Here is a 12,167-nt window from a genome sequence, read left to right as displayed (position 1 = left end):
TGCTTGCATTTTATTTTCTTTCTCATTTTTTTCCTTCTTGATCTGATTTTTCTTGTGCAGCAAGATGACTATATAAATATTGTATTCATATATTGGATTTAATGTATATTTTAACATATTTAACATGTATTGTATTACCTGCCATCTAGGGGAGGGGATGGGAGGAAGGAGGGAATAACTTGGAACAGAAGACTTTGCAAAGGTCAATGTTGAAAAATTACCCATGCATATATTTTTAAATAGTTTTTTATCGACAAAACATATATTTTTCCCTTCCTTTGCTCTACCCCAACTCCAACAACTCCACCAACAATGTATCAGTGTTCCAATTTTCCCACATCCCCCCCAACATTTGTTGGAGGTGTACAGTGATATCTCAGAGTTGTCTTAATTCATGCATATGTTTTGTAAATAAAAAGTTTTAATTGTTAGAATCCTTACAAAGTGATGTCAGTTGCCTAATTTAGCATGGTACTTAGCAAATTCTCTAGCTCACTAATGTATTTAAGTACTCATTGGAGTTCACACTTTTGGGAGATTCACAAGTCGGTAGTCAACATGAGATTCACAAGTCAGAAACCCACAATCCCACTCTCTCGGAGGAGGAGTCTACCTTTTACACTGAGCATAAAAAGACCCAGAAGTCACTTCAGAAGATGGACAGAGTCAGTTCAGAAGAAGCCCACTCTCGGAGGCGGAGCCAGATTCATTCACTTCATCTCACACCACCGTGGTGGCTGGCCTCCTGCACTTCTCTCACTGAGACCAAGGCTTGTCTGAAAGGCTCTCCAGAAAGCTGCCCAGCCTCAGGCAAGGAGACAAGACTCAGAAGGAGAAAATAAATGTTTGGATTTTATCAGCTGGCTGTATTTGAAGTGATTATTACTTGGAACTGAAACTAAGGTTGCCTCCAGAAACCTCCCCAAGAAACCTGCTCACAGAGAACCATCATATATTATATAAAAGAAGAGAACACCACATTTAATTAAAAAAAAAAAAGAAAAGAAAAGAAAAAGAAAAACATTTGTGTCAAAGGAAGCAGAAGTCAATGAGATCCTGGGGATATTGTCACCATTGAGAGAAAACTAATCCATATTAGGGATTCTGTAGAGGGATAGGCCTAACCCAGAAGAGACATAGATGGGGGTGAATGCAGGAAAGGGGCAAGATGAAGCCTGATAGATATTAGTTCTATCATACAATCTTTTTTCTCCATTCCCACAGAGGTCCTCATCACAACTCCCAGACCACTTTATTAATCTAACAACAGTTTAACAGCTTCTCTAACTACTTCATACTGATTTCAAAATAATTAGCCTGAGGCACAGAAAAGCATGATACCTTAAGAAATCACTCCTTTGCTCAAAACCCTCCAAGGTTTCTGACTTGCATATACCAACTTTACATTTCTTTGCCTGGCATCTAAAACCCTGCACATCCTTATGTTACTCTCACTTTCTGGCCTTATCTCATTACTCTCATCCATATATTCTATTCTCTATACTAGACTACTTCCTTTCTTCTTTAAACAGAATCCAGAAAACAGTTCTCCTGCTTGTTTTTCCTCATGGACACTTTTTATTCTTAGAATCTTCTCCCTCATCCCTATCACAAACTGAATTCAACCTCTACCTTTCCCTATCCTCAGACTTCTCAGCCTAATGCACACTAATTATGCACTTATGGGTAATTATATGTATCTGAGTAGACTGAAGTATCCTTTGGGACAAAGACTTGGTCATTCCATCTTCCCTAGCTTAACACAGTGTTCTTGAATAAACACAACAGGGATTTCATAAATATTTTTTGAATTAAAAAACAACTCCTGTGGGCTTTTGAAAGTCACTTGATTGAATTCCCATTAAGTAGAGAATGAAATAGTGGGTAACAGTATTTGTATTTTACAAGATGAGCTATTTAACATAAATTAGTCTACAATTATCTAAGAAAATTTAAGCTTCAAAAGATTTAGTGATCTGCTCATGGGAGTCACACTGCTGGTCAGATCAGCAATTGAAGTGCAGATATTCTGACACCAGACCCAGTGCTTTTCCCACTATCCCCACTGTTCATAAGCAGCCATGGTACACAGGACAGAAAGCTGAAGGAGAACTAGGACACCTTGTCTGTGTCACTATAAGTTACTTCATATTTCAAGTATTCTAAATAGGATGGGACTGGCTAGCATTCCTACCAAGAGCTCCCTCAACCCACCAATGAAATCACAAGTCTAGTCTCTTTTCTACTGCAAAACTTTGTGTTGGGCCCTGGGGGAAATATAACAGATAATTAAGACAAAGTCCCAGACTCAGAAGAGCATATAGCAATTCAAAGTTGCCAGGGGAATCAGTTAATACAAAGAGCTACAGGATGGGAAACCCTTAATCACAAATGTGGAGGACTCAGGAATTTTAATAAGTTTTTTGGAGGGAAGGATGATTCAGCTAAAGTAAGGTGGTCATAGATAGCAGCTTCCTGGCCTCAATTCCTGGTGTGCAGCAAAGTATAGTGAGTAGGAAGGCATTCCAAAGGCACCTGGGCAAAAACAACAGGACTGAGAGGCAACAGTTTTTATGTCATTGTCAAATGATGAGAGCTTTTCTGGGACTCTCTCTGAAAGCCATCACTAAAAGTTCTTCAGCTTCAATATAATATTCAATATAATGTGGTGTACATAAATCAAACTCTGCCTCTATAAAGGTGTAGAAAAGTAGGTAGAAAATGCACAGTGATCCACCTTTTCAGGGAAGGTATATGTCTTAGGATATGATTGATGTAGCTCACTCCACATACTGAATGAGAATGTAAACTGGACAGGCTACTTCTTAAGTAATGAGTCAGTCATGAAGTGACAACTTTTTCATGGGGTCTTTCTCCTATGTGAACTCTCTGATGTTGAATGAGGGATATTCTGTGACAAAAAGATTTGCTACATTCTTTACACTCATAAGGTTTCTCTCCAGTATGAATCCTCTGATGTGTAAGAAGATGAGAGCTCTGACGGAAGGCTTTTCCACATTCATTGCATTTATAAGGTTTTTCACCTGTGTGAATTCTCTGGTGTCGGATAAAGCAGGAGTGTACACTGAAGGATTTTTCACACTGATTACATACATATGGTTTTTCTCCTGTATGTACCCTCTGATGCCGAATAAATTCTGAGCGTCTACGGAAGGCTTTCTCACATTCACTACACTCATAGGGCTTCTCTCCAGTATGAATTCTCTGGTGTTGAATAAGGGATGCACGAGCACTGAAGTCTTTCCCACATACATTACACTGAAAGGGTTTTTCACCATTATGAGTTCTTTGATGAAATAGAAGTTGAGAGTCCTGACGGAAAGATTTTCCACATTCATTACATAAATAGGGTTTTTCTCCATTATGTGTCCTCTCATGTTTAATAAGAGTTGACAACTGGCTAAAAGTTTGTCCACATTCATTACATTTAAATGGTTTCTCTCCGGTATGAATTCTATGATGCAGAATAAGGGATGAGCTCTGACTGAAGGCTTTTCCACATTCATTACACTCGTAGGGTTTCTCTCCAGTATGGATTCTGTAATGCAGAATAAGAGATGAACAGGTAGTAAAGGCTTTTCCACATTCATTACACTCATAAGGTTTCTCACCAGTGTGAATTCTCTGATGCCGAATAAAAACTGAATGCTGACGGAAGGCTTTTCCACATTCTGTACACTCATAGGGTTTCTCTCCAGTGTGAATTCTCTGGTGTGTGCTAAGGTTAGAAAGCTGACTAAAGGTTTGCCCACACTCATTACATTCATAGGGTTTTTCACCAGTATGAATTCTGTGATGAAGATTAAGGGCTGAGCTTTGACGGAAGGTTTTTCCACATTCATTACACGCATAGGGTTTCTCTACATAATTAATTTGATGATGTCCAGATTGGGTTGAGCTTTGCTTGAAACTTTTTTGATATGCATTAAGTTTACAAAATTTCTTTTCCAATTGTCCCTTCATTTGGTCTGAATCTTGTTTGAAGCTTTGGCTCATTTTAGCAAATGGCTGAGTCTTCCATACGGAAGAAATTTCTTTGTGTCCAACAAGGTTTGACTCCTTTCTGAAACTTTTCTGAAATTCATCACATTTTTGTTGTCCCTCTCTGGTAGATTTCTGGTGGATCATTTTCACTGGCTTGAAACCCCTTCTCTGTGAAAAAAGTTTTCTCATTCCTTCTGTTAGATATTCCTGATTTTCCTTTGATTTATGTTTCTGGAGAAGATGCCCTCTAAATCTTTCCAAAACTGTTGCTTGCAATTCCACCTCTTCAAGAATTTTCTGCTTTTGAGACAACCTCCCATTCTCAGTCTTGGTCTCAAAATCTGTAACAATGAACATAAAGCATATATATTACCTATTTATGTTGGGAGAAAGGAAATTACAAGAATAGAAATGAGACAAATCTTATCTCCTAAGAGACTTGGGGCTGATTTTAATGCTAGCATTATAGTCTCAGCAGAGGTTAGAAAGGAGGAATAAAGTGAAAAGAAGAATTATAGACACTAAGTTTGGATGAAGGCAAAGAGTAAAAGCCTAAGGAGGAAGGGGGAAAGTGTGAAGAGAACAGAAGAGCTAAAAAAACACCATACAATGATTAGTAATATCAGAGAGGCAAATTGAGAATGAGAAAAGAAGTTCTTGGGAATCATGAGCAGAATGATTGAAAAAGTAATAAGCTAAAGATATTTAAAAACCAAGAATATTTAGAGAGTTGCATTACAAATACATTATTGGTAAAGCTATAAATCAGGACAACCATTTTGAAAAGCAATTTGAAATCATACAAATGAAGGGACTAAAATGCCCACAACTTTAGACCCAGAGTTTCCAATACTAAAATAGGTATTGGACATTTTGTGATAGCAAAGAATTACAAAGAAAATGCCCATTGAATAGGGAATAAATAAACAAACTGGTATGTAAATATAATTGAATATTACTGTGCTGTAAGAAATGATAAAGGGGATGAATATGAAGAAACATGGAAAGATCATTTGCATGAACTGATGCAGAATAAAGTGAGCACAGCCAAGAAAATAATATACACAGTGACTACAAGAATGCAAATGAAAATAACCACCATAAAAAAAAAGTGAACATTGCAAAAATATAAAAAACAAGCAAGGCTGTAAAGATCTATGAAAAGAAACTCCCACAAATGGCATACCTATTTTCAGATTTTTTTTGATGTACTAATCAATTACACTGATTTTTTTTCGTCTTTTTTTTTCTTTTGTCTTTAAAAAATATCATTAGTTATATGGGATACCTCTCTTCAAGGAGTAATTTTACACTTATCTGGCATGGATGTGACAGTAATCAAAACAAATTATGGAGGACAAGCCAAGAAATTGACAGAATTAATGGAAAATTAATTAATGGGAAGGATATCACCAATATATGGTGATATAAAATCATCAATTAAAACTATTTTTTAAAAAGCAGATGATGTAAAATTATAAAGAGTTTGTATAGCTTAAAAGAGATATTAGAAGATACCCCCGTTTCTTCCCTCTGCAGAGGCAGAAGATGCATAAATATTATACAATGAGTATATTTTCAGACCTCTTCAACAAATTGATCACATACTGCAGAAAATTCTTGAAGAGGTGGAATTGCAAGGATTGCTTTTTTTCTTTTTTTGTCCTAAAAATAAATAATGTGTATTTGTATGTATGTGTATATATATGCATATATATGTGTATATATATATATGCACATATACACATATACACATACATATGTATATATATATATATATATATATACATGTGTGGGTGTGTATGTGAAACTATATTTTAGATGGGGATGTTGAGGGGAGTTATAGTGATAAAAAAAAAAAAACCAGAAGACATCAATAAAATTTATTTAAAACAAAAGAGTGTTGCATAAGGCCTCCCTTTAAACGTTGTCTATACAGTGTTATGTTTATGTATTCTTGAGAAGGACAAGCATAGGCAGAGGTATGAAACCTGAAATTTCATTAATATAGGGAATTCCTAGATAAGAAAATTCCTTCTGCCAACGAAAGTCAATAGCTTCTCTGAAATACAGTAATTGAAAGTTGTTTAGAAGCAATGAAAGATTAAGTGGCTTTTGTAGGATCAAATGCAATGGCCAGTATATGTCAGAGACAAGATTTAAATTTGTGTTCATGAGCCCAAGGCTAGCTTTCTATGTACTCTGCTGACTCAAGGCTTATTATTATTTTAAATTATGATTAATTCTTATTATTATTTGATAAACACCTGTTAAAACTTAAGTGTTGAGAGGTCAATAGGGAAAAATCTATATGGAAGAGGCAAACTTTTTTAGGACTAGCAAAATATACATAAAGCAGCAAAAAAAAAAAAAAATGAAGATAACCTTATCATTTGTTAACTAATGGCAACTGACTGGGGAAGTAAACAGCAGAACTAAATTCACCAAAGTGAAAACACTTCAAAACATGAAACTGGTGAAATAGAATCTTGAAAGTTGGTAAAGACCAACTCTCTCAGAGTTGATTGGTAGTTGTTATTCATTTTCGAAGAGGACCAAAATGGCATCACTATGTTAGAGTCATGTTACAGTGTGTTTGATTGTGCCTGATCAGACCAAGATGAGCTTGGGATGCTCTGGCACAGATCAGGCACAAATAGTCCATATGAGCATTTGGGGTGAATTTTCTAACTTTGCACATTTTGTGTTTCTTTTGAGCCATTTCAATTCTGTTTTGCTTAACACAGCACAACACCTCCTCTGATGAGAGCACACCATGTTGGGCAGGAAGATAGGTTCTCTAATATGACAGAACTATTGCTCTTGAGGTTGGTCTACAGATTCTTGGGAGTTCTCCCCTCTAGTGCTGGCCCTTTCCTTGCCCTTCAGAGGAACAAATTCACATCTCATTCTCATTGGGGAGCATATGATTATTGAGTGTTATTATTTCTCTCTCTCTCTCTTTTTCTGAAGGATATATATAATTTAAATTGAGTAAAATTAATATGGTTTACTCTATTGTGCTCAATTTTAATGAGAAATACAAAGCCAAAAGCCAAAGGTAAGAAATGAGAGGATCCTATGCCCTAAAACTGGAATGGATCTGAGGGTACATCTAGTCCATCCCTTTCATTTTAAAGATTCAGAAACTAAGGTCCACTGAAGTTAAATTGCTTGTTCTATAAACTCATACAGATAGTGTTTTTGTGGTGACAAGAATTCAAAGTAAGAAAACAATAGCTGAGACAGACCATCATTGCTGTAGGTATTTTTAGAAAACTAAGAATTTAGCTCAATAAACCTCAACAGAGAAGTCTTCAGATAGTTTTTCAGACAAAGGTCTTAAAGAATCACTAGGGTTGACTGAGGGTACTGCTGGTTATCTGAGTGGTCATTGCTAAAAAAACAAACAAAAAAAAAAAACAAAAAACAAAAAAGCCACCCATCACTCGAGATATGATGTGATATCACCACCTTATAGAGGGTCAAGTAATCTTAGAAGCTCATACATGTTGAGCACTAAGAGTTACATAGTCCTTTTCCCACTAACTCTCTGAGACAGGTTATATTATTATTTATTATTCCTATTTTGCCTTATGGGGGAATCCAAGGATAAGAGGGACTAAATTGCTTAAGGGTCATACAGCTGGCAAGTCTCAGAGTCAAACACAACAGTCAATACATCTAAGACCAATGCATTCCAGAACTAAAACAGAGTCACAGTAGGAGATAGATTTGTTAAAAGTGGGAACCTCACACAATATGGCATGGAGGGTACAAATAACATAATTTAAGTCAACATTTATTAAACACCTGCCTTTTAGACATTAGGTGAGACTATAAGTTAAAGAGAAGGTGTTTTATCTGTACTGGTGGAGGCAAGTGCTCATTCAGAATTTCTCTGGATCAATGAAATCACAGGTTTAGTTTCTATTCCTATTTCTATAAGCCAGACACCGTAAATAAAAATAAAAATTAATTATTTATTTTAAGAAATAAAAATTAAGCTGTCTTTGGCTTTAATGAGTTTATATTATCCTGGGGAATAAAACATGTACACAAATGCTACTGAACCTCTCACCTAACCTCAATTCCTATAAAATGAAGGGGTTAGTCAAGGTGGTCTCTAAAGTCACTCCCAACTCTAAATTCTATAATCTTATGACTCTTTGAATTAATATCATATCCCCCAATAAGCCTGCCCTGCATACTTTTCCTTTGCTCTAAAGCTTCACCTCATCAGCCCCTATGAGGCTGGTGAGACTCCATACACTGTCTTCACTTGTTCTCTAGAGTTTATTTTTCCTGTCCTTAAACAAAGTAACCTCCTATGAGGTAGAAACTGTCTCTTCTAATTACACAAAGCCTGACTCAAAAATTATGCCTAATGCCCTACTAAGCACTTAAGAGATGCTAAGTAAAAAAAATCCCTGTTCAATGACTGAATGAAGAAAATTCTCACACACTCACCTGAACAATCTCCTTTCAAGGTCACTTCTTCCTGTGTGTGCACAACCCATGGCTCTTCCCCTCGCTCCAGATGGGAGATCACATCAGGTTTAGATACTGGAAATCCTGCTCATAGGAAAGGAAATGGTGAATGGTGTCTGGTAGTTTGTCCTGAATATATAGAAATACCCCCAGCTTAGTCCAAGATTTGGATCTCTAAAAGTGTTAACAGGTAGGGGGAAAAGCTATGAAAGTCTCCTAAGGCTTTAGGAATATGCTGCATGTCCTTAAGCACTGGGAAGCCTTGGGGAACAAAGGAATGATGGGAAGGGATGTAAGGGCACAGAAAACAAAATAGCTCATGTGTCTTCTTCCTATTAAAAGGATAAGAAACTCCCACCTCTAGGTACACTCAATTCAAAAACATTTATTAAAGTTCCACTACATGACAAGAACTATGTTCAGTGCTGAAGACACAAAGACAAAAACAAGAAGATGAAGATACAAAGACAAAAACAAACAAAAAAAAAGACAAAAAGAAGAATGCCTTTATGATCTATGAGAGGGGGGAATATGTATACACAGAGGGAAATATAACATACATACAAGGCATATATAAAGTCATGAGCACGGGCAGAGTGAGACCTTAGCAACTAGAGTATGGGATGAATTTCATAACATTGAGGCTAGAAAGGAATGAATGCATTCTAGCCAAGAAGGATAGACTATGCAAAAAACAGAGATGAAATGTCAGGTACAAGAAAATGCCTAATAGACCATTCTGCTTGGAAAGCAAAGTAATCTGTAATAAATCTAAAAGCCCAAGCTGAAGCCAGACTGTGAAAGGCTTCAGATGCTAAAAAGAGGCATTTTATCTGAAGATAACAGGGAGCCAATGAAGCAGAGGAATGACAGGATCACATAACTCTTTTAGGAAGATCAATTTGGAAGCGATATGGAGGATGGAATGGAGAGGAGAAAGGCAGGAGGAAGACCAATTAGGAAGTCAAGTGATTGAGACCCAGACTAGGTGACTTTGATGTTAAAGGAGAAAAGAAGAAAATTACAAAAGATCAAGTGAAGATTGAATCTTCAAACCTATCAGCATTTATTAACCATCTACTATGTACCAAGTTCTGTGCCAGGTCCAAGGAGACAAAGAGCAAAATGAAAGTGTCTTTGTCCTCAAGGAGCTTATACTATATTGGCAGAATCCTTGGTGGTTTCTAGACAAATGACTTCAGAAAGATATGAGGTACTGGAAGTAAATGAGAGCAGTGCCTTGTGTCCCATGATGGCATCTAAGAGATGCAAGCCCAGGAAGTCTATGAAGAGGGTAAGGAAGAAAAGGACCAATAATAGTAGCCAATGTTGTACTTTGTAGTACATAAAACATGATTCAAACATTAACTCATTTGATCTTTCTGTAAGGTAGTACTACAGGCTTATCCTATTTTACAGATAATGAAAACAAGGCTCAGAGAGGTTAAGTGACCTGATTATGCTCACATAGCTATTAAGATTGAGAAGTAGTATTTGAACCTAGCTCATCTAATTATACTATGTCCCACTGCCTTTCAGAACCTCAAAAGGCCAAGGTGAGGGCTAGCAGCCTTCAAAGAAGGAAATAGAAAGAGAGGTCATAGGGCTGAAGGGTACATGGGCCTGAGAAAAGGGACTCCCAGAGACTCAGGGCAGCAAGATTTGGTACTGACTGGATATGAGGGATAAGAAAGGGGGAAGAGTCCAGGATGACTCCAAGTTTGTAAACCTAAGTAAATGGATGGAAGGTGGTGCCTTCAACCTTTCCAGTGGAATCAAGAAGAATTATGGGACTAAGGCAGAGAAGCTGGATTTCCTACAGGAACTTGAAGCAGAGAAAATTACAATTCCAGGAATCCTTAAGAAAGTTGTTCATTTTCAGTTCTCAGAAGACTACACTTGTTGAAAACAAATAAACAAATGCAAATATCCATGTTTGAGTCTCAACAGGACTTCTGATTTCTGATTCCTGAACCTTTCAAACAATACAAATGGCCCATCAGAACACGTTGCTATTCACCAAGCAGGAAGTGAAGCTGAGAGCTAGAGGACAGAACTTACCCAAAGACAACATGTTTTCATAATTCTCCAGCATCACATCCCTGTAGAGCCTCTTCTGAGCAGGGTCCAGATAGTCCCACTCACCTCGGGTAAGGTATACAGCCACATCCTCAAATATCATGGGTGCCTGAAACAATATGTTCTTGTTGCAACCCATACACAGTCCCACTTCTCAGATCAAAGGTGAGAGAATGAGAAGGGAAGGTGCATGTGGGAGCTCATCGAGTTATATTTAAGAAGGTGGACGGTATCCAATTTATATATGTTTTGTTGAGCTGAAAGGAACATAATATATAAAATGCCTTTCTCAGCAGTAGGCTGGGGCTGAAGGGGTGAGGACAGTCACAATTTGTGAAAGGCCCAGACTTTCAAAAATTCTTTCCAAATCCAAAAAGAAGCAAAATTATTCATCCTACCTATAATGCTTTTTTTGAAAAGGCCCTTGAGCTTCAAACTCTTGTAGCTGTATGAGTAAAAGAGCTAAGTGTATGCAAATTTACTGGGGACAGCCTAGATATCTGGGATACAGGTCACACTGTTTGTCATCCCCAATCCTGGGATAGACCCCAGGGAAAGGGTATTTGGGCTCCAGGACCTGAAGGGGAAAGAAACCAACAGAGATATTCCTGGTCAAGGAAAGAAATCAAAGCCACATTGAGTCTGGAATAATTAGGTAAAAGATTACTCACCTGAGGCCTGGTTGACAGACATTCAGCCTCCATCATTAGTTTTCCTAGCCTTCCTGTGGTGTAATAAGCAGGAACCTAGGAAGATTTAGAGAGGGGGAGAACTTTGTGAAGACCAGGACAAACCCCAAATTTCTAGCCCCTATCATCCCTCAACAGGAAAAGTCTATCCTCACTGTCTATACTTTATCAGCTCCTTCTAAGCCAATTCTTAACACTTGTTGGCTTCAAAAAGCTTTCTTCAACTACTCTGTTTCTATCTATTAGTCAGAACATCTTCAGCTGCCTCAAAAAATGCTACTGAGGGTCACAGCCTCACAAAGAAAGCCAAGAAACCTAAGTAGGTTGGCTGTTCTTAAAGTGTAAAGGAGAATATTAGACAGTTGGGAAATCCCATCTCTACTTCATAGGATTTTTCAAAATTACCTGGAGTGCTATGTCTTATAGGAAATTTATTCTGATCCCCAGTTAATAATATTCTCTCTTGCAAATTACTTTACAAACTACTCCAGTATCTTTGCTCCCTTACCCCCAAAAAACAATAAATGGGGTCATGAAGAATCAAACATAACTAAACAATTTTTATTACAGAAGTTAGATCAAAATCATCAATGTTAACAGCAAAGGTCCTTCCCCAGAAGAGTATATAACTAGTAACAATTTGCTCTGGACCACTGGCTGAGAAACAAGGACTACAAAACCTCTAAATTCTATCTCACCTCACTAATCTTATGACTTCATGATTCCAATCATAGACTCATATTGTGCTGTGGAAGATATACTATGTATGGGGCAGGAGATCTAGGTTCTAGTGCCAGCTCTAATACTAAGTCACTGTGCGGCCATAAAAAAAAGACACTGTCCCTTTCTGGGTGTCAGTTTCCAATCTGTAAACAAACAATAATCAACAAAATAATCTGTAAA

The 12,167-nt window shown here is 37.2% G+C and overlaps 1 protein-coding gene across 1 annotated transcript in view; it reads right to left on the bottom strand.

The window, feature by feature from the left end:
- Window positions 1-979: 979 nt before the first annotated feature.
- The window catches only part of LOC111719504 (zinc finger protein 135), a 43,950-nt gene continuing 32,762 nt past the window's right edge, over window positions 980-12,167 (bottom strand). The window contains exons 5-8 of the mRNA XM_031947654.1: window positions 11,247-11,321; window positions 10,558-10,684; window positions 8,476-8,580; window positions 980-4,346 (exon numbers count right to left, since the gene is read on the bottom strand). Of these exons, the coding sequence (XP_031803514.1) occupies window positions 2,842-4,346; window positions 8,476-8,580; window positions 10,558-10,684; window positions 11,247-11,321 (1,812 nt within the window). The 3' untranslated portion in view covers window positions 980-2,841. The remainder of the gene's footprint in view (window positions 4,347-8,475; window positions 8,581-10,557; window positions 10,685-11,246; window positions 11,322-12,167) is intronic.

Source organism: Sarcophilus harrisii, chromosome 1 (genome assembly GCF_902635505.1).
Source record: "Sarcophilus harrisii chromosome 1, mSarHar1.11, whole genome shotgun sequence".
Classification (NCBI taxonomy): Eukaryota; Metazoa; Chordata; class Mammalia; order Dasyuromorphia; family Dasyuridae; genus Sarcophilus; species Sarcophilus harrisii.
This window is presented reverse-complemented; position numbering and strand designations above follow the sequence as displayed.